This window comes from Acanthisitta chloris, unplaced genomic scaffold (assembly GCF_000695815.1).
Source record: "Acanthisitta chloris isolate BGI_N310 unplaced genomic scaffold, ASM69581v1 scaffold18104, whole genome shotgun sequence".
NCBI lineage: Eukaryota > Metazoa > Chordata > Aves > Passeriformes > Acanthisittidae > Acanthisitta > Acanthisitta chloris.
The window spans coordinates 71,570-73,454 of record NW_008671196.1 but is presented as its reverse complement, the minus strand read 5'-3'; the positions used below and the strand labels follow the sequence as shown (position 1 = coordinate 73,454).

The 1,885-nt window shown below is 45.0% G+C and overlaps 1 protein-coding gene across 1 annotated transcript in view; it reads left to right on the top strand.

Annotated features, from left to right (window-relative positions):
- Positions 1–34: 34 nt before the first annotated feature.
- Positions 35–1,885, top strand: part of IGSF10 (immunoglobulin superfamily, member 10) — a 10,411-nt gene continuing 8,560 nt past the window's right edge. Inside the window, 2 exon segments of the mRNA XM_009074014.1 lie at positions 35–168; positions 1,112–1,294. Coding sequence (XP_009072262.1) covers positions 1,176–1,294 — 119 coding nt within the window. The 5' untranslated portion in view covers positions 35–168; positions 1,112–1,175.

Genomic DNA, 1,885 nt, shown 5'->3' with positions numbered 1-1,885 from the left:
CCGCTGGCTGGGGCCACTCCTGGCCGCCTGCCTGGCTGCCCTCCCGGGCATCAGCGCCTGTCCCCGGCTCTGCGCCTGCCACGGCCCTGCCGAGCTCCACTGCACCTTCCGCTACTTCACCGCCGTCCCCCCGCGCATCCCTGCGGATGTGCAGCGCATCAACCTGGGGTACGTGCAACGCTGGGGTTCTTGGTGTTCTGACCAGCTGCCTTTCAACATTTCCCAGAGTAGTAATTAAGAGTTTCCAGATTTAGAGCTAAAAATTAACCAGAGCAATAAATAAATCAGTGGAGCTTAATGTTCTGCAGTGCTCAGCAGTGGCTGCAATCGCAGCTAGCAAAGCCTGAGACCACCCACACTAAGGGGAAATTTTGGGGATCTAACACAGGGCATTTGAGAACTTCAGAAAGCTTTGAATTTAAATGAATTCCTTTGTACTGCATGGAAATTTTGCATCTTTAATGTGAAACTAAGGAGGCTGAAATAGAGAGAAGTCAAAGAAAATAAATATGTGTATTAAAATCTATAGAGACTTGGCTGTGACTTTAGAATGTCACACGTGTTAGTGTCTTTGCTTTCATCTGCTGAGTTCATGGGAAGTCCCACGTGTTTGACCATGTCAGCCTGCGCAGTGGTTCTGTTCTGTGTGGTTAAAGGAGCAGGGAATGGATCACACCCAGGCTCATCCAGCCCCTTCATGCAGTCTCAGCAAGTGTCCTCTGTCATAAATCAAACAACAAGACCCATCAGCAATATTTGACTGGTCTGTGTATGCCTTTTGACACACATAATCTTTGAATCATCCAGATGTGTCTGCAGAAGATACAAAAGGAATTTTTCATTGAAGCAGTAGAGAAGTCAACACACTGTCAGACAAACAGATGTGCTTCGTGCTTGCTGTTACTATCCCCATCCACTGGGAATTCAGGCATCTCAACGCTGCCCTGGAAAAGTGCCCACATTTTGTGCTAATGTGAAGGAATGACCTAAAATTTCACCTTGGCAAGAAGGGCTGCCTACTTTTAGCCATTCCCAAAGACTGGTTCTTTTGTTTTGGGTTGGTTGACTTTAAAAGGTGTGAAGTGGGGCTGACTAAACCTGCTCATTACAGCTACAACAGCCTGAGGAAACTGAGCCCCACAGACTTCGCTGGCCTGGAGAAACTGGAGTTACTGATGCTGCACAGCAATGAGATCAATACAATCCCTGAGAAGGTGTTCAGTGATTTACATTCACTGCAGGTAAGAACTAAATGACCCAATGTTCATTTTTGTTATAACTTGAAACAACCCGCAGTGATACTGATACATGGCCACAGACATGCTGCCTGCAGCATTCCAGTTTCCTGTTTCTTACTGTGTCCTTGTGAAAGTTGAGGGCCTTCAAGATCCAGTATCCTAATGGGGAATGTCTTTCCTTTCCAGATGGGCACTCAAGTACAGTGTAAAGAGCATGATAAACATGTTGGTAGATATCTGTCAGCAGCATCTTATTGGGCAACTGCAGTCGAAATTCTCACACAGGGCAGAAAGATTGCAGAGCTCCAAGTGCTGTGTCTGAGGGAGAAAACTTTATTAATTTGTCAGTTGTTAGTTTGTGTTAATTTGTTAATTTGTCAGTTTGTGATTTTTTGAGGGTTGTTTTCCATTGAGATTTCCCTTTCCCTCGGTACAGTCCTGTCCCTTTCTAACCTTTGTGAAAAAAAGGCTCCCACTGCACAGAAACTAACATTACACATAAACCCTTTAATGCTTTATAAAACTCCAGTTCCCTGGCATTCTTGGTCTGATGAAGGACTTTCACTGCACAGAGTTTAGGAGCTTTATAACAATATCGCAGGGGTTAATATTATGCACTTGTTACTTTTTCATCAACAGGTCTTGAA